The sequence below is a fragment of the Anarrhichthys ocellatus genome, unplaced genomic scaffold, assembly GCF_004355925.1.
Source record: "Anarrhichthys ocellatus isolate YVR2014 unplaced genomic scaffold, GSC_Weel_1.0 scaffold4, whole genome shotgun sequence".
NCBI classification, from domain to species: Eukaryota; Metazoa; Chordata; class Actinopteri; order Perciformes; family Anarhichadidae; genus Anarrhichthys; species Anarrhichthys ocellatus.
In genome coordinates, this window is record NW_022280034.1 from 1,714,606 (window position 1) to 1,732,900 (window position 18,295).

The 18,295-nt window shown below is 42.4% G+C and overlaps 2 protein-coding genes across 2 annotated transcripts in view; both read left to right on the top strand.

Moving 5' to 3' along the window:
• LOC116381110 (uncharacterized) overlaps positions 1-6,656 on the top strand; it is a 65,861-nt gene extending 59,205 nt beyond the window's left edge. Inside the window, exons 16-18 of the mRNA XM_031842951.1 lie at positions 1,782-1,925; positions 2,006-2,220; positions 2,323-6,656. Coding sequence (XP_031698811.1) covers positions 1,782-1,925; positions 2,006-2,220; positions 2,323-2,380 — 417 coding nt within the window. The 3' untranslated portion in view covers positions 2,381-6,656. The remainder of the gene's footprint in view (positions 1-1,781; positions 1,926-2,005; positions 2,221-2,322) is intronic.
• A 1,042-nt stretch (positions 6,657-7,698) lies between these two features.
• The window catches only part of LOC116381604 (inhibitor of nuclear factor kappa-B kinase subunit alpha-like), a 14,407-nt gene continuing 3,810 nt past the window's right edge, over positions 7,699-18,295 (top strand). Inside the window, exons 1-19 of the mRNA XM_031843888.1 lie at positions 7,699-7,834; positions 8,329-8,452; positions 8,685-8,779; positions 8,956-9,073; positions 9,845-9,914; positions 10,002-10,090; positions 10,175-10,264; positions 10,417-10,541; positions 13,943-14,050; positions 14,227-14,362; positions 14,646-14,840; positions 15,242-15,344; positions 15,609-15,732; positions 16,218-16,369; positions 16,504-16,565; positions 16,667-16,776; positions 17,530-17,579; positions 17,698-17,803; positions 17,897-18,044. Of these exons, the coding sequence (XP_031699748.1) occupies positions 8,348-8,452; positions 8,685-8,779; positions 8,956-9,073; positions 9,845-9,914; positions 10,002-10,090; positions 10,175-10,264; positions 10,417-10,541; positions 13,943-14,050; positions 14,227-14,362; positions 14,646-14,840; positions 15,242-15,344; positions 15,609-15,732; positions 16,218-16,369; positions 16,504-16,565; positions 16,667-16,776; positions 17,530-17,579; positions 17,698-17,803; positions 17,897-18,044 (1,986 nt within the window). The 5' untranslated portion in view covers positions 7,699-7,834; positions 8,329-8,347. The remainder of the gene's footprint in view (positions 7,835-8,328; positions 8,453-8,684; positions 8,780-8,955; positions 9,074-9,844; positions 9,915-10,001; positions 10,091-10,174; positions 10,265-10,416; positions 10,542-13,942; positions 14,051-14,226; positions 14,363-14,645; positions 14,841-15,241; positions 15,345-15,608; positions 15,733-16,217; positions 16,370-16,503; positions 16,566-16,666; positions 16,777-17,529; positions 17,580-17,697; positions 17,804-17,896; positions 18,045-18,295) is intronic.

An 18,295-nucleotide genomic window follows, 5' to 3' on the forward strand; every position in this document is an offset into this window, starting at 1 on the left:
TCTCTCTCTCTCTCTCTCTCTCTCTATCTCTCTCTCTCTCTCTCTCTATCTCTCCCTCTCTGTCCCTCTCCTCTTTTATGACTGATAGCTTCAGATGTCCCACCTGACAGTTTCCCAGATTTCAGCCAGTTTAGCATATTTGCATGAATGTTGCTGAATGAATGAAGTTAGCTGTTAGCTGACGTTAGCTGCACAAGCTAGGCTAGCTAGTGTACGTAAAAGACAGTCTGGCGGCAGGAGCTGAAGTGCATTTATTTATTACATTGTACGTTTTTAAATTTAAATCTTACAAAGGGAATTTTTATAATTCATGTAACTGAGCGTCTTGGGTTCGTGTATAAGGGCACTTATCATACAGTAATAACTGGAGTCGGGAGATTAGACATCTTGTATCAGCCCACGGCTACTCTCTTTATTATTGTTTTCTCCTTTGGTCAGAGGCGGGGGTTGCGCCTTTACGGCAACCCTCAAGGGACATATCATCGTCAACACCAGAACTACAAACATGAGACAGTCTGTTACATTCATGTTTTTATTTTGTGAAAATTATATTTAATATTAATTATTACACCATTAGACCACCATTACAATTTTCCTCTCTGCACCCCCTAGAGGCAGCTCGCGCACCCCCCACACTTTGGGAATCCCTGCTCTAGATGAAGCAGTAATATTATAAATCTGTTGATTCACGCATTCACAAAGTCAGTGATTTATGACCCGCTGTGTTACTTTTAGCCTGAATTTTGTGTTTAACGCCTTCGTATTTCTCTGATATTACAGTTTCCTCTGTATTTGTAAAGTGCGCCGACTCGTCCATGTTTGTGATTGGTCACAAGCTGCAAACCCCGCCCCTTTTATGTGAACACACTCACAGCCAGATTGAGAAACCCTAAATTGATTTACAGAGTTGATAACCGGGGTTGTTGGGGTTAGTTAAACCACATAACCAAAAGATAACCTGGTTATGTTGAACTTGCTTCATAGTCCAGAGACCCGGCTCTGACTCAAGTCCAGCATCCTGTGAAATTCATCAAAACACGCCGATAGAAACGTCCAACAGCAGAGTAATGATCTGCTCTGTGCAGCCATTTTCAAAAGAAGTTGACACGTCATTTTTTCATCACCTCATAGCAGAGTAATTAGAATGAATTTTTAATGAATAAACACGCCACTTAACAGCGATGTGATATATTACCCAGTGGTCACTAGTGGTTTATGACTACAGGCCTTTCATTCCTCACGTCGATCTGTTGGAATATTTAGTAGATATTTGTCTCTGATTCCCGGTTCTTTAAACATGTTTCCTAAGTAGAGAGAGACACGAGTCTGCCTCCATTGATTCTGAAGTCCAGCGTGTTTCGATTTTTATCACAAAACTTCCAACAAAAAGTCTCTCCAGCTTTGTTAGTTTGTCGTCGACATCCAGGTGTAGATGACTTGTGAACGTCTAGATCTCATTCCCGCTTTAAGGCGAGCTAGAAACATTTAGAACAAATCCTTTAAATCAAAACATCTGCGTGTGTAATTCAAAACAAACCAAAAAGTCTGAAGAAATAATAATGCTGGAAAAAAAAATAGGAGTTACAACTGCAGTGGGATAAAGGTTAAATAAAAGACTAAAATAAAACAGGCTGAGCATTTAACAACTGTCAATAATAATGAATAATAATAATGCATTTTATTTATAATGCATTTTTCATTAAAGAAATCTCAGAGTGCCAATGAAAGAAGGAGTTTATTGTTTTCCTTTGTCTCCCTCCTGATACATCTTGATCTCACAGGAGGAGCAGATCAGGTCCCACGAGGCTCGATTCAGAGCCCTGTCCACTGAGCTGGCGGAGCTGCGCTCCTACCCCCCCGACCGGAAGGTCAAAGGGCGCGAGCTGGAAGAGTACCGGCAGCGAGACGAGTATCTGGAGTTTGAGGTGAGCTGGACTCAAGAGAAAGAACTAAATGATATGATACTAAATCATTGTTACGGCTCACTCTCTCTCTCTTTTTACAGAAAACCCGGTACGGGGCGTACGTCATGCTGCTGCGAGCTAAGATCCGGAGCGGCGAGGAGGACCTGTCTGTGTTCGAGTCCCAGCTGCTGGAGGACAACAGGCTGCAGAGGGCCCAGTCCAGCCCCACGCTGCAGGACAGCAGCCAGGCCAGCCAGATCAGCCAGGCCAGCAGCGCCAGGGACGGGGGCACTAGCAGCAAGGCCAGCGGCTGCAGCAAGGCCAGCGGCTGCAGCGGCGGCGGCGGCGGCGGCGGTGGTGGCGGTGGTGGCGGTGGTGGCGGTAGCGGTGGCGGTGGCGGTGGCGGCGGCTGCAGCAACAGCAAGCCCCGACCGGACGGCCAGAGACACAGCTACCGGCAGGCCGTCAAGAAGTGAGACGGGGCGGGGGGGGCGCCCTGGGAGCGGCACAGCGTTGCACTGCCAGCGGCAGGCCGTCTCCCTGCATGAGGTTTTTATTTGAGATCCAGGAGGGTTTGGAGCTCTGCTTGAAGGGGGGGAGCAGGAGTGAGGGGGGGTCTGCACCCCAACGCCAACCCCCTCACCAACCACCCACCAACCAAAACCACGATGCCCTCCCCCCGGCACACCCCAATCTCCTCATGGGACAAAGGAGACGCAGACCCTGTGACTGGCAGCGTGGCCGAGGAGCACCACGTTGGTGCAGGAGGCCACAGACCTGCAGAGACGAGGCGTCTTTGAGAAGCGTGCGCTGGGATGCGGCAGCAGACCGAAACGGCGAGATGAAGAGAAGCGAACGCACAGGGACGAAAAACATCTGGCTTCCTTTTTTTCTCGCCTCCTTCTCCCACCTTTCGTTCTTGACCTTTTTCGGGGACCAAACGTATTAAAGCATCTCATCTCAAACTGATGACGACTTGCAGTCTGAATCTCCACCGACCACTCTTGACTTTTGAAGCGCTGTAACTCATCACCACCGTTTACCAGCTCCTTGTTTTTATCTCCACGTCACCGCGGTGCGTTCACATTCCACACAAGGGCGGGGCATCACAGCTTTCAGCTCCTATTTTACTGAAGGTGGTATCAAGTTGAATCTGCGGACCATATGCCACACAGTAATGAAGGCATGGCCGCGGTGAGACGAGCCGACTAGAGGCGTCGGCTGAACTTCACAGCAGCTCATCTCATCCAGAGAGCTCTTCTTCTTCTTCTTCTTCTTCTTCTTCTTCTTCTTCTTCTTCTTTTTGTCTCTACTCGAACAGGAGATCTGTTTCCCAGTTGCTTTTGGCTTTCTGTCCCCGTGATGTGCTTCTGTTCTATTTCTTGGCCGAATGTTGTTTTCCTCCGGTGATCCGCATGCCTGCATCCAGCTCTGCTTCTTTTAGGCCTTTTACTACTTTAAAAGGGCAAAACTGAGAGCTGCAAAACTTGTTCTCTGGGGGTCATTTAAGTCCTTTTTTTGTTCGTTTTTTGTCTCCCTCATGCGGGTGCCTCACCCAACATGTGTAATCTCCGTCTGTACTTATAGCCTCTCATTTATAAACCCTATTTTAACACTCACCAGGCAGACCCTGAATGTTCTTGTTTTTTCAATATTTTTACGGTATTTTACAGTCGTTTGTTGATGTTGAACCTTTTCCTCCTGTGTATGTCAAGTGTATATTGAAAATGTAAAAGGAAAATATGCTACTCATACTCTTTGTAAACATCCAGGATGTGTTGTGTGTATATATGTATATATATACAGCGCACCATCAGCTTATATTGTAGGATATATGACGGTAATATATTTACAATATATTCAATCACACGATTGTGAAGACGCGTTGGGTGCACTCAAAGTCTCTTCTTGTAAGTCCCAGAAGCGCTACACGATAATCATGTGTTGTTGTTGTTGTTGTTGTTGTTGTTGTGTTTTTCTTTTCTCTGACATGGTGGTAATAATTCAGCACAATATGAGTAATATAGTGACGCCTGTGTACCTATCAGAGATTAGTACGTGATTAGAGGGTGTTTGTGACGGGATTACACGATGAGAGAAGCTGCCGTGGGCAGCGATGCAAAGACGGCGCATGGTTGGCTACGACCCACAGCATGATTTTTAAGGGATCAGGGTTGTTGTAGGAGATGCATGAAAAAAAAGGTGGAGAATGTATAAAAATTAAAAAAGGAAGGAACTGGGCAGCCTGTTTTTTTGTTCTTCTTTTCGGTCGCCATAAAGCGCCTCATATAGCATTACAGACGTGTTTCTACTCAGGCTTTTGAAAACGACACCGTGAGCGTCAGAACCAGCAGGGAGAGCTGACGACATTCAGCCGTAACACACCTGCTGTATCTGCAGTGAATATGCATGACATCACATATTCGTGGGGGGGGGTTATGCAGGGCTAATTGACACAACATCTGTGTTTTTGTATTACCCGTGGGTTTGTCTCCGGTCTGTGTCAGTGCGTCCTGTCTGTCATGTCGTCATCAGTGTCGGTTCCCATGTGGTTTTGCTCTAAATGTGGATTTGTGTTTTGGTTTTTTTTTTGAACACATGATTTAATATCAAGGCTTAAGCTTAGCTTAGTGTTTGCCTTTCAAATCACGTTCTGCCTGCTGTTCTGGAGCGGAGACGACGGTTTCTTGATTATGAATATTTCCTTCATGAAACCTGCGTGTCTTTGGGTTTTGTGCAAAAGACTTGCCAATTAATCGATAATGAAAATAGTCATTTGTTTATTTTTTTTCCATCTCATCTTTCACCTGAGTCATTTCTGGTGGTTTTAAAAAAGGTTGATGTGGATATTGTTTCCATAGCTGACATCAGTTATATGACTTTAACATTACAGCTCTGTATTTTTATTACTAGTGTTTGACTCGGCTGTTTGTAACGTGGCTGAACTGTCAAAGAGTAGCGGATGATGAGTTTTGATTAATTCAGTTATATCAGATTAAAACCAATATGTCATCAATTTGAAGCCACTTCTCAGATTTTCTCCTGAAATTATAAATTAATTTTTATTCCAAACTTCAGCATCGAACATTTACGTTTATTTCTGACCGAAATAATCTTTTGGGTCGATTTTGATCATTTGATTTTACACATGGCGCTTCTCTACGTGTACCAACTTATATAATTTAGTGCAAATGTTCAGAAAATAATCAATTGCATTAAAACGATCTTCCTCATCACAAAGAGTTTATCCAGTTTTTATGAAAATTCAGTTGTTCAAATTCCCTTTTTTTTAATTGTTTTGCTGTTCTGGAGGTCAAGAATAGACTTTCAATCCAAAATGTGAGCTCAAGAGCTCAAACTGTTAGCCAATCAAATCATCTGCAACCATTTTGATATTCAATAGATTTTTGGTCAAACATTTTTCTGGTTCCTACTTCTAAAATCTTAAGATTTTTAGCCTTTCTTTGACAAATATCACAGTAAATTTAATCTATTTGGAGTGTTGGAGTGTTGGTCCGACAGAAGATCAGAAGTTGGGTTTTTTTCTCACTATTTCTGAATATTTTCACAGAGAAATAAAGAGAAAAATAATCTGCATATTAATCAATAATATTAACAATAATCACAAAGATCATTCTTGGGATTGTAAGAATTGGTATCGGACCATTTAACTAAAACTGAACAGAATATGGACATTTCAGAGGCTTATAGTATGCTGGAGGACGAGGACTATGCACCCAGTTCCAGTAATAAGTATTAGTACTCCTAGTAGTAACGATCCAAAAACAAACCAGTCTGAAAAAACAACAAAATACTGTGTTTTTACGGTAAAAAACGGTTGTGCTGTGGTTGCCAGAATAATAAATACGATATAACTGTTTCTACTATTACAGTAAAAGGATGCGAGCGCTGCTGATTTTACAGTTAACATTGGAGTTTTATTCCATCTTTCCCCGTAAAAATACATTTTTCTACTGCAGAAAAAAACAGTGTTTTACTGTATAATTAACAAAAAAAACCACCACAGGCTGTCTGCTCTCCATACAGTACAGTATGAAAGGAAAGCCTCCACCTTGACAAACCCCCCCCCCCAACACATCGTCACCGCTCACTCGCATCACAGAGCAGCTACAGCATCTCCATGGCACTGGTTAGCATGGAAATGGCTGGTTCCCCTGGTGACGGCTCTTGTGATGCTGAAGTGAAAGTCACCCCGTTACCTCCGTTATTAAAGCAGCAGTGCATGCCCGCAGCTGTCCTTTACAAAATAATAACACTTCGTTTTTCATTTCTGCCCACGAACGCCTCATTTCTGAATGCGACATGTAAATAAAGCATGAGATACTATGGCCTGTTTTCGTTTATATTATGGTTATTAAATGAAGGGTTAATATTTAAGGTAGGTCAACATGTTCTTGTTTTTTTTCCCGTCCTTGAGCTCATGGTCATTTTTCTTTTATCTCTCTCAATGTGAATGAAGGAAATGGCTATATTTAACGCTGTTGTATGCTGTTGTGTTTTAGAGATTCGAGCCAGCTCATACAAATCTTTTTACATGTAGAGGTCTGATCTGATCCATCTCAGTGTTTTTTAGACTGGTGCAGGTGAGGCAATGTTCATTTAACGCTACACACACACAGTGAGCTACATGTGTCACTGCCTTGTTAAAAAACTCACCAATGGAAATGTTGTCTGTGAGCTTCTCGTTTTGGGAGGCATAGAAGGTGAAAATAAAGTGTTTTGAAAGGTTGACTGTGTCCCAACGTCATTGTGTGGAATGTACATTTTAGAGGGTACTTATACATCAGCTGAGTATTTAAAAACTTCTACTCCACTACATTCTAAAGAAACCAGCACATGAAATCCAGTGTTTTTGTTATTTTTACATTAAAATGTTCCTTACATAATCTGATCCAATAATATATAATAATACATCACTGACAAGCCATTCTGCTGCATTATTACTATTTTAGTTTAAATACTTTAGTTACATTTTGATGGATATTTCAGATGTGAGACGTTTACTTGTCATGAAGTATTTATATATTGTGATATTGCAATTTCTACTGAAACCAAGCCCCTAAAATCCTCAAAGATTATTTTGTAATATTTTATTATTTATATATTCACATATTATCTGTGCACAAGATCCATATCATGTGCGCACAATATATGGATCAATATCTTCTGTGTACAATTTATTAAATGTATGCTTTGGCCAGATTAAACTGTTAAAGGTAAGAAACTACTGAAATTGAACGCATCCACAAAAATAGTACAATAAATGAGCCTCTGTGATTCAGGACCCAGGAAGTACTTTACTTGAGAACTTCCATTTTATGCGACATTATACTTCAACTGAACACTTGTCCTGTGTTGTTCTTTCACATAAAAGACAGAAGTGTAAGAGACATACATGAGAGAGTCCAGGTATATTCTCTGTTTTATAAGGAGTCCTTGGATTAAAAAAATGGAAAACATCTGGATTTATCAAGATACCCAGCAGTATAAAAAGTAGTTAAAATGTGTCCCAACTGTAAAATTCAACAACATAATATTCTAAAAATGAGTGATTCTTCCTAATGGGTACTTTTAATTGAGTAAAAGTACATTGCACAGTGTCATATGATCAAACGTGTATTATATATAAAGTCATATATGAAAATAGTCATTTGTTTATTGTTTATATTTGTTTATATATATAGAGGCCTGTTGATTTTAACGGTCATCAACAGTTTTAGTTGAACGCAGCTTGGTGTTCGCGTACTTGAACGCAACCTCGCTTTTAATTTTGCAAGAAAAAGAACATCCGGGTACTCAGGTGACGTCGCGACGGAAAGTACACACATTCTCACGGTGCCGAAAAAACAACCGGACAGCACGCAGTTACACCGAAAAAACGGCTCATGACACTTACATAGAAACACAAAGTAAGTCTCAAAAACTCGCGTTCTTAGCGACGGAAGCATCCACTTAAAACGTCACTTAAGTGACGTCGAAGCCATTCGGTTTGTAGGAAATGCTAACTAGCCGGCGCCGTCTTTTTCCTGGAATGTATGGGGGGCTGCCGTTGGTTTGGCTACACTGTTGATATAACTAGCCCGTTAGCTACCTGCTAAAGTTAGCCAATTTAGTCAATCATAGTAATTAAATGTTGTGTTTTTCATACATGCTATCTGTAATTAACAGGCCACTTGTGCCAAAAACGTAATTTAACATCAATATTGTTCAAATATCGGTGTCAGCTGACATTAGCTTGGCAAGTGTTCCAGGATGTAGCCTTGTCCTTGTTTTTTAGTTTGCTAGCTAGGTAGGAATTTAAACGTCGCAGTCAGTTTGTGATCACTACAAATGCCTTTTAGATTAAGTATTACTGGATATAATATAACTTTACTGTCATGTAAACGTTGTTTATATATTTCAGTTTAGCTTGCGTCACAACAATGGAGAAACCTCCCTTCAGGCAGAACCAGAACTGCGGAGACTGGGAGCTGAAGGAGAGGCTGGGAATGGGCGGATTTGGACATGTTTACCTGTACCAACATCATGTAAGTTCAGTTATATGACTCTGACACTGCAGATAAATGTGACACTAAACACTGACACCTCTCAAAACAACCATAACATTTACTACTTATCTACCCACTTTACATCCTAAAGTACCCTTAAGTATTGGGACATTTTATGAAGATATATTGGGGAATAGCTAAACACAAACTTGCTGTTTTGTGGTACTCTTTTATGCAGTGACATAACAGTTTATTTTTGTCTGTGTTGTAGGATACAAATGAAAAACTAGCTGTGAAAATGTGCCGTCTGGAGCTCACGCCAAGGAATAAGGACAGATGGAGCAGAGAAATCCAGATCATGAAAAAGTTAGACTTATTTTTATGTACTTTTCTCCATTAGGTGACAGTTCATTAGCACATTGATTCAAAGGCATTATATACAGTAATGTCCTGGTATCATAATGATACTTATTCACAATTACTATGCATGGGTATCATTAAATAGTAATAGCAGTATTGACTCCTCCTTCTCTCCCAATCAGGTTGAATCACATCAATGTCGTGTCAGCCCGAGATGTCCCGGAGGAAATGAGGCACATCGCCCTAAATGATCTCCCATTGTTGGCCATGGAGTACTGCTCAAGGGGAGACCTGAGGAAGGTGAGGGACCCCTGGAGAGGAAGCTTAGAATATGTCCACATTGAGCCATTGTTCAGTACACCTTACCTACAAATATGAGAAATACATCATTCACTTCCCTCTTCAGTTAAGAGTCGGATCACCTTACAGAGCAGCCGCCCCACTAAACTCCCATATCAACCAACACGTTTTACCTGTCAGACTCCAGTGTTGATGACTTTGTTCATCAGATTTCCACCCAGTCAGAGAAAGTAAAAGCGTGCGTCCTTCCTGGTAATACTTTGGTTATAAAACCCTAGTGCACCATGGAGCATCATTCCAGCAGAGGAGGTCGTACCAGCGCCTGTTTAAACATCACAACATCGGCATGAGTCATGGTGTTTGGCGCCGTGCGGAGGGTCATTTTCAGACCAGTCTCTGTTGTAAAGTTTACAGCCTGCCATGCTGTTGCTCCTGCATTGCTCTCTGCACAACGACTCAGCAAAAAAAAAAGCAGTGATTCGACTTTTAGGAGGAAGTAGTACTGTTCACCTGGTTAACACGTAGTTTTTATACGCTGTAATCAAATGTGATGCTCTGGTGTGTGTGTGTGTGTGTGTGTGTGTGTGTATGTGTGTGTGTGTGTGTGTGTGTGTGTGTGTGTGTGTGTGTGTGTGTGTGATCACAGTGTAGACGGGCAAAGGTTGAAGTTGCATTACAAGCTGCACTGTACGTCATACAAGACACACAATCATAGCATGCTGTGTGTGGCTCATGTAATGTAGATTTACTGCAGATGTGATGTGATTACAGATGCTGAGCAAACCTGATAACTGCTGCGGATTGAAAGAGAGTGAAGTTCTTTCGTTACTCAATGATGTCGGTATGTCATATTTTGTTCATTCAGACGCGTCTTATTTATTGTTTTAGAGCCTCTTCTTTCAGTTAAACCGCTTGTTTTGTGCTCCAGGATCTGGTATCCAATATCTTCACGAGAACAAGATCATACACAGAGACCTTAAACCTGAAAACATAGTGCTGCAAGATATCAACGGAAAGGTAAACTGACGCTTCACCGTTTTGTTCTGTTTGACTTTACATCTTGAGGAAACTGTCTGAAATGTTCTTTTTCTTCTTCTGCAGCTGGTTCACAAAATCATTGACCTGGGCTACGCTAAAGACCTGGACCAGGGCAGTCTGTGCACCTCCTTCGTTGGCACGCTTCAGTACCTGGTAAGCAAACAAATAACGATGTCTTCATCCTCAGGTGCACCTCGCTTTATCACATCTATGACGCTTCCTTCCTTCACAGATGTAGAAATGCTAGATAGCGTGGTCATCGATGTCGTTCAAATGTGTGATGTTGCATCACTTTTTCTCTCTAGGCTCCTGAGCTGTTTGAGAACAAGCCGTACACGGTGACTGTGGACTACTGGAGCTTCGGCACCATGCTATTTGAATGCATTTGTGGTTTCCGTCCGTTCCTGCACAACCTTCAGCCTGTGCAGTGGTGAGTTGACCTGATAAGCAAAACATTATGACGTGTATGTGTTGCACAGGAGTGGTTTGTTTTACCGGAGGGATGAAAAGGGTTTTGGAGACTTAAGTTGGCTTATAAAATCAAATAAAAGACACTTTGATTCACCTCGTCAGTCTACTGCAGAGGATGAGTGAAAGGCACTTTAATGGGTTCAATGATAATTAAAGCTGCGAGCAGCATTGATCGGGCCCTCGCAACTTCACGCATGTCGAGGGTACTAGCAGGACTCTGGCCATGCATTTCTGTGACCGTCATACACTGCGTGCACGAGTTAAACGGTATTTCCTGGTACTGGCAGGACTCTGGGTGATGCGGCCATGAATTTCTGTGACCATCACACTGCGTGCACGAGTGAGATATTTCCTGCGTAGACCAGCAGCGTAGCAAGATCATGTTGCCAGGTCTTAAGCCTCAAATGTTTTGAGTGTACATCCGATACAATCATAAATGTAAGCCTTTAAAGATCATTCAGAAAATGAATGTGCTTCAGTGTTTGTGACATAACAGACTATCAGTTTACTGGGATGGGGTTCAACTCCCTGCAGTGTCCTGCTGATTGTATTTGGACTTACATGAAAGTTAACAAAACAGTAGTGCCATTTGCTGTTACTTGGACACTTTAATTTAACACTGTTTTCATTTTAAGCTCTTCTGCAACTTTAGATTGTAGTGTGAATCATTCCTTGTAACATTTAACCTGATGTAGAAGCTCTGGACAGATCATTTATGCTAATGGCCACCGACAGTGGCTTGACAACCACTTTTATCTAATTTCTGCTCTCCAAACATCTTACTATGCACATATTTAGATCAGAGAAGTCATTCTTTTCTCATGGTGTGCCCACAAACCCTTTTAATAAGTTCAGTGTTTGGGCCGCTGTAATTATAGAATCCTGCTTACGTCCGTGCTTATCAGTAGGTGGTGCTATGACTATGAGTTAATATTGGCATGCAGAAGTCCTAAAATCATGACCTTAATCAAACATGTCAAGTTTGGGACAGTTTTGACAAAGTACAGTTGAGTTACAACAGCTTGATGGATGATGGTGAACCATGTAAAATGGCTGCCACACCACATCCATGTTGTTCAATGAAACCTCAAGCTTTTAGTAACTTTTAATCGCTAAGGTCTTAACGTACTGCGAGGGCTGCAGCGTTGAAATATTGTAGGGGCCGCTATCGAGCAGACTTGCCACACTGAAACATTAAAATCACATTAGATAACAACATTCAGGATTTTAAATGTGTTTGGCAAGTTTGATTATGTTTTGAGCATTTTTAGCCCCTCAAAAATACCTTAATCTTTCATGGCGAAGAATGCGTCGCCATGGCAACGTCTTTTCACGAAACCACAAGCTTTGAGTAACTTTTCATCACAAAGGTCTTCAGATTGTTCTGACCAAATTTGAAGTTGATTCGATTATTACCATAGGAGGAGTTCGTTAAAGTAAAGCGCCTGGAAATGACAAAAACGACACTAGAAATTCATACAAAATTCAAAATGGCTGACTTCCGGTTGGGTTTAGAGCATAACTCCAAGAGACTTTTTTTTTAAGTCTACATGTGATACATCTGCTTACCAAATTTTATAAATCTATGTGAAACGTACAGCGAGGGCTGCTTCATCGAAATTTTGTAGGGGGCGCTATTGAGCCGATTTTCCACTCTGAACCAATAAAATCATATTATATAACTACATTTTGGGCTTTAAATCTGTGTGCCAAGTTTGCTTATGTTTCGAGCATTTTTAGTCTCTCAAAATTACCTTCGTTTTTCATGGCGAAGACTGCGTCGCCACGGCAACAGCGTTCGACGAAACATCAAAAGCTTCATGAACTGGTATAACGAACTTCTTATATTTGTGTGGAAGTAATTTGATGTTGATCTGATTTATCTACTAAGAGAAACAAGCCAAAGTATAAAGACTTTAACTTCCTGTTACCAGTAGGTGGCGCTATGACTATGATTCAAAATTGGCCTGCAGATGTCTTCAGGACTGGAGTCTCATCAAACATGTGAAATCTGGTAAAGATCTGATGATGTGGAGTTGAGTTACATCAGTTTATTCGTTCTCATGGCGAAGGATCGAAATTCGCCGAGCCGCCACGTCGCCGCCCTTCAACAACTTCTTACAACCTTGACAATGAAGCATTATCGAGGTCTTAAGGCTGTTCTGACAACATTTTAGAGGGATCTGATTAATCTGTGAGGAGCAGGATGTCAAAGTACACAACTTACAACTTCCGGTTGCCACTAGGTGGCGCTATTACTATGATTCTAAATTGTCTTATAGATGTGTTCCGGGTCAGGATATTATGACATATGAGAGATTTGGTGCAGATTCGATAATGTACGGTCGAATTACAACAACTTCCTGTTTCGCGGCGAATGGTGTTTTTTTGACGCCACGGACACATAGTTCGATAACTTTTTGATGTTTGAGTAAGTTTTCACTGCCAAGGTCTCAAGAGCATACTGACCGAATCTGAAGTCAATCGGGTCAAATCTCTGGGAGGAGTTTGTTACAGTATGACACCTTGAAATGGTCAAAAAACGTCATAAAAGTCAAAATGGCCGACTTCCTGTTTGGTTTAATGAAAAACTCCAAGAGGATTTTTTGTGCGTCTCATCACGATCCACATACCTACCAAATTTCATACAGCTAGGTGAAACCCGGTGTTGGGGCTTCTCAATAGGGGGCGCTATCGAGCCAATATTTCATACCGCAGCTGGACACCCCAATCGGACAGCAATTTTCGCAAATTCTGGCTTACGTGCCAAATTTCGACGTTTTTCCAGTATCCCAAGCACCTCCTTTTTGCGACGAAAGACACGAAATAATAATAATAATAAACAATCGAAAAACAATAGATCCTCCACTCCGACTTGCTCGGGCCCTAACAAGAGCTGTTAACAGCTAATTCTGCACGTTTTTATTGTTGCCAGTTAAACAAATAACGGTTTAAAAATACAACAGGGCTCAGATAACTAGTTTAACTGACTCCGTGGCAGCATTTCCTGTTCCCCATTTGACCCAGTTATGACGGGTGGAGCCGGTTTACAGCGGTGAAAAGCCATCAGAGTATATTCACTCCCACACCCGGGAGACTTCTTGTCAAATATCAGATTTTTAGGTAAATTAGATACAAACGCAACAAAATTAAGAAAACTCAGGTGAGCAGCAAAATACTGAGACGCAGCCGCTGGAGTCAAGTCACCAAAACAAATGTAAAATGAACTTATCATCACTTATATATAATGTGTTTTATTTCCCATCAGACTGCTGCTATGCTTTTGTGCTTTGAATAAAAATCAAACAACAATGACTTTAAGATGTAAATCATCCGTCGTCGTCGTCTTCTCATTCACAGGGCGAGCAAAGTGAGGAATAAAGGTCCCAGAGACATCATGGCTGTAGAGGACCCGAACGGAGAAGTGAGGTTCTCCACACAACTCCCCTACCCCAACAACCTGAGCAGGTCAGGACGCTGTGACTGCTGGAAATATACATCACATCAATCACTGAGCACACGGGGGGGGGGCGACATGTTCTTCCTAAGCTGGAGAAAGTACTACAGACTTGAGTCGCTGTGTGTTCCAAGTATCGTTTAGTGATTCCTCTCCCTGAACTCGTGCTTCATTCGCTGTTATTCAGGACGATGTTGGGCCCGATGGAAATGCTGCTGCAGCTGATGTTAAAGTGGGATCAAGGTTACAGAGGAGGCAAAATCAACACCGACACCAAGAAACCCTCGTGCTTTGAAGAAATGGAGCAGATCCTGAGTATGAAGGTGAGTTACCGGCAGAGCTTTAGATCCTAAGAGTCGGCGTTTTACCAGTGCTTTATACGACACTGTGCAGAAGTGACTGCTTTAAACGAAATGAATACATAAGAAATAAGAACTACATTTAAAGAAGCTTTGAACTTTTCGGTACATTCCTATAAAAACACGATATCTCTGCTTCTGCTGCATGGATTTAAATCGGTGTGAGATCTCTTTTAATCGGTTTACGTGTCCGTAATCGATGACCCGTTCTTTACACCAAACCGTTTGTCTCCTCTGTCTCCTTTAGGTCGTCCACATCCTGAACATGACCACAGCTCAGGTCCACTCTTTCCAGCTGACCCCGGACGAAAGTCTCCACAGTCTGCAGAATCGCATCGAGGCCGAGACCAAGATCGAGGTGGTGAACCAGGAGCTGCTGCAGGAGACGGGAGTGTCGCTGGATCCCAGGAAGGCCGCTGCTCAGTGTGTCCTAGACGGAGTGGTGAGTTGGCTCTCGGTGCAGCTGAAAGGGTGTCCTTGTGTTTCTACTGGTTAAAGACAACAACCATGAGCTGGCAACGCCCACAAATGGAGTCTTGCTGCGTATCTCTCTTGTATTTTCTCTCTCTTCATGTCCTTACTGTATCATACTGCTAATGAAGCAAACAAACAAGCTGTTGTATGTTAGTCCCTCCCTTTGGGCCCTTTACAAAGACGGGAGATATATCTGTAAAAGACTTGTTTCAGAGATAAAAACAATAACGCTGCAGGAAAGAGCTGCGACGGCGGTTCTCACTGTGTGTGTGTGTGTCGAGGGACTTTGAATCAATCATTGATGCTGTTTTAAGCGACAGGAAAGGTATGTGCAGGCTGTAAGTGGTGCTGTTCTTGTCCCCTGTGTAGAGAGGGTGGGACAGTTACATCGTCTATCTGTTTGACAAGAGCATCACCAAGTACTCTGGACCCCTCAGTGCCAGACAACTGCCCGATAAAGTCAACACTATAGGTGGGTCTATTTTAAGGAGTGTCTGCTGCCGATGAGACGATGAACTGTTGAATGAACCTCGATGCATTTCACAAATCACAGGTTTACTCCTTTCTACAGACTTCCTGTGTCTCTCTCAGATCAATGATGTAATGAAATATATATGTTTAGCTGTGATTAGCATCATCATAGTGTCTTAACTTAATAAATGGCGGAGTTGTGTTTCCCTGCTCCACTTTAACACCATATAGTGCAGCTCTCATGAGTCTGGTTGTAACTTCTCAGTGCAAGAGGCCAAGACGCAGCTTCCCCTGGTGCTGCTGAAGAAGGTTTGGGGTGAAGCGGTGAGCTACATCTGTGGGCTGAAGGACGACTACAGCCGGCTGTTCCAAGGACAGAGAGCTGCTATGTGAGTAATCTGTTGTTTTAACATCGACGAAAGGCACCACCATTTTGTGTTTGTCTCAACTCAAAAATATCTTCTTTTTAAAATGTTTTTTTCCCAATTTTTTTAAAATTTAATTGTCGTTGAAGTCCATTTATTAATAGTTAAGTTGTCAGTTGTTTATTAATTGCAGTAGAACCTTTTTTATTTTGCATAACAGTCATTTAATCCAGGTTAGGTTCTTTATTTTAGAGCTATTTGTATAATCCATTAATTGGTTTGAATAATTATTTTAACTTAAAACATTCTCTGATTTCTAGCTTCTTAAATATGAAATATTGTGTGGTTTCTTTCCTCCTCTGTGACAGTGAACTGAATATCTTTTGATATAAATCAACAGATTTGTAGACGTTCTGCTGGATGATGCAGCCAGCCCCACCAGAGGGAACTGAACCCTCCTCCTCTTCCTCCCAACGCTCTCTAACCCTTTAATCGTCTCCTCCCTCCAGGTTGAGTCTCCTGCGCTACAACACCAACCTGACCAGGTGTAAGAACAGCATGTTTGGCTTCTCTCAGCAGCTGAAGGCCAAGCTGGACTTCTTCAAGAGCAGCATCCAGTACGACCTGGAGAAATACAGCGATCAGATGCACTACGGCATATGTGAGTGCTTCCCGGCAGCTGGTTGTTTCAGTTTGATGCTTGACCCTCTGATGGAGAACATTCCAACATATGGGAATATGTAATACAGCACTGAGCCAGATGTTTGTTTTGATGAGCTGTGTGTGTGTTTAAAGCCTCTGAGAAGATGCTGAAAGCCTGGCAGGAGAACGAGGAGCGAGCTGCTGCTTTTGCACAGGTAATGCATGTTTGTTTTTCACATTTAAAACATTAAAAAGGCCTGTAATGTTTCTCAGTGTAAATCTTTGATGGTGGTGTGATTCCTGGTTCGTCCTGCAGGTGGCAGAGGTGAGCCACCTGGATGATGAGATCATGGCTCTGCACTCAGAGATAGTGGAACTTCAGAGGAGTCCATACGCTCGACGCCAAGGAGACAAGATGGAGCAGCTGTGAGTGTTACTGTGGTCCGACAACACTAATATTTCATCTATACAGTTATCAATAGGCTTTAGTTGATTTGAAAGACTGATGTCCTTAAGCTAAACTCACTCTACACCACTTGATGTCTTGAAGTCTTTGTGGTTTTCACACTACGTGACTGAGGCCACAGGTGGTCACACTCTATCAGATCTTTCCTCAGGAGGAATCCCAGTTAACGTCTCCAAACTACGTTTAAAAACTCACTAAAGAAGTGACTCTGGTGTAGTGATGCTTGTTGATGTTGTCATCTGCACACATGTTGACATGATAGTCTGCTTCCACACGTCTTTACTACTATTGCACCCGGTGTAGACTCACTGTGTTATGTTTAATTATGCAAACATCCAATACACAACGACACCTTTGGTCTGTGTTGCAAATGCAACAGCTAGCGCACACAGGTACACTACAGGTGAGGAGACCCCTCCGCCAGGTTTCCCCTCAACACGTGTCTTGAGCTCTGATTGGCTGTAGCTCCCCGACACATCCAGATGTTTAGCCTGCTAGATATCTGGAATCCATCTACGGTGCACCGGCCTCTCGTCAAGCGGCGATGTGCGAGCGCCGAGCTATCGTGGATTACATAAACAACTGGGCTCAAGTCGTGCAGTGTGAACTATTCATAAAGAGTTTTACAGATAATTATGTAATTTGGGCCGCTGGCTTTAGAATGCAGTCTTGTAGATATATAATTTATATGTGACTAATTTGTTTTATCGTAGAGAAGAAAAGGCGATTGAGCTCTACAAGCAAATGAAGATGAAATGCAAAAGTAAGAAACGTCTTCATTTAATTTATTCAAAATGTGAAATCAACTGAACGGCTTCGATGTTCCTCAGAAAGACAAACAGAAATCAAATGAACCCATTTGTTATCCGATTGTCTCTCAGTACCTGAGCCAGATGTGAGCAGCGACAGCTCTGAGATGGTGAAGGCCATCATTCAGACGGTCCAGAACCAGGACAAGGTCCTCAAAGACCTGTACACCCACCTCAGGTAAGAGACCAGCACTCCTCCAAGACGTGCAGCGCTGTAGTCACACCTGTGTGTTCACTGCGTGTCAACGTCTGCCTCGCCTCCTCCCAACAGTAAGATCCTGATCAGCAAACAGAAGATCATCGACTTGTTTCCACGGATCGAGAAAACCTTGGAGAGCATCAAGGATGCCGACAACACAGTGATGCAGATGCAGATCAAGAGACAGAAAGAGTTCTGGCATTTACTGAAGATCGCCTGCGTGAGTGACTTCATCAGTTCAGTTTAGTTGTATAGTTGATCGAGTATCAACACTCGGGCATCGCTGAGGTCTGAGTGTCAGTGAGGGCTCTAATATTCAGAGTGATCTGTTTTAATTAAATACAACTTTGCTGCTTTGAATGAACACAAACATGAAGAGCTTCCTTCTAGTAGGAGACAGACTCTGTGTGTGTTGTTCCTGGATGTAACAGTTCTCTCTCTCTCTCTCTCTCTCTCTCTCTCTCTCTCTCT